Source organism: Cariama cristata, unplaced genomic scaffold, assembly GCF_000690535.1.
Source record: "Cariama cristata isolate BGI_N322 unplaced genomic scaffold, ASM69053v1 scaffold40323, whole genome shotgun sequence".
Classification (NCBI taxonomy): Eukaryota; Metazoa; Chordata; class Aves; order Cariamiformes; family Cariamidae; genus Cariama; species Cariama cristata.
Genome location: NW_009608524.1, coordinates 1,908 through 2,137, shown reverse-complemented (window position 1 = coordinate 2,137; position 230 = coordinate 1,908). Strand labels below are relative to the sequence as shown.

The window sequence follows — 230 nt, the reverse complement described above, 5'->3', positions numbered from 1 at the left end:
GGAGCAGAACCGGGTGGCCGCCAAGGCCATCCCCCACCCCGCCTACAACCCCGCCACCCTCGACAACGACCTCATGCTCCTCAAGCTCAACCAACCCGTCCGATTGGACCGCGCCGTCCGACCCCTCCCTCTGCCCCGCGCCTGCGCCCCGCCCGGGACCTCCTGCCTCGTTTCGGGCTGGGGCACCATCACCACCCCCCAAGGTGAGAGGAGACCCGTGGGAGACCCAC

General features: G+C 70.9%; 1 protein-coding gene across 1 annotated transcript; it reads left to right on the top strand.

Annotated features, from left to right (window-relative positions):
• Positions 1 to 37: 37 nt before the first annotated feature.
• LOC104159292 (kallikrein-14-like) lies at positions 38 to 203 on the top strand (the record flags this gene model as incomplete). Its single annotated transcript, XM_009697162.1, has 1 exon — positions 38 to 203. A coding segment is annotated over one exon (166 nt), but the record flags the coding sequence as incomplete, so codon positions are not given.
• Positions 204 to 230: the final 27 nt, after the last annotated feature.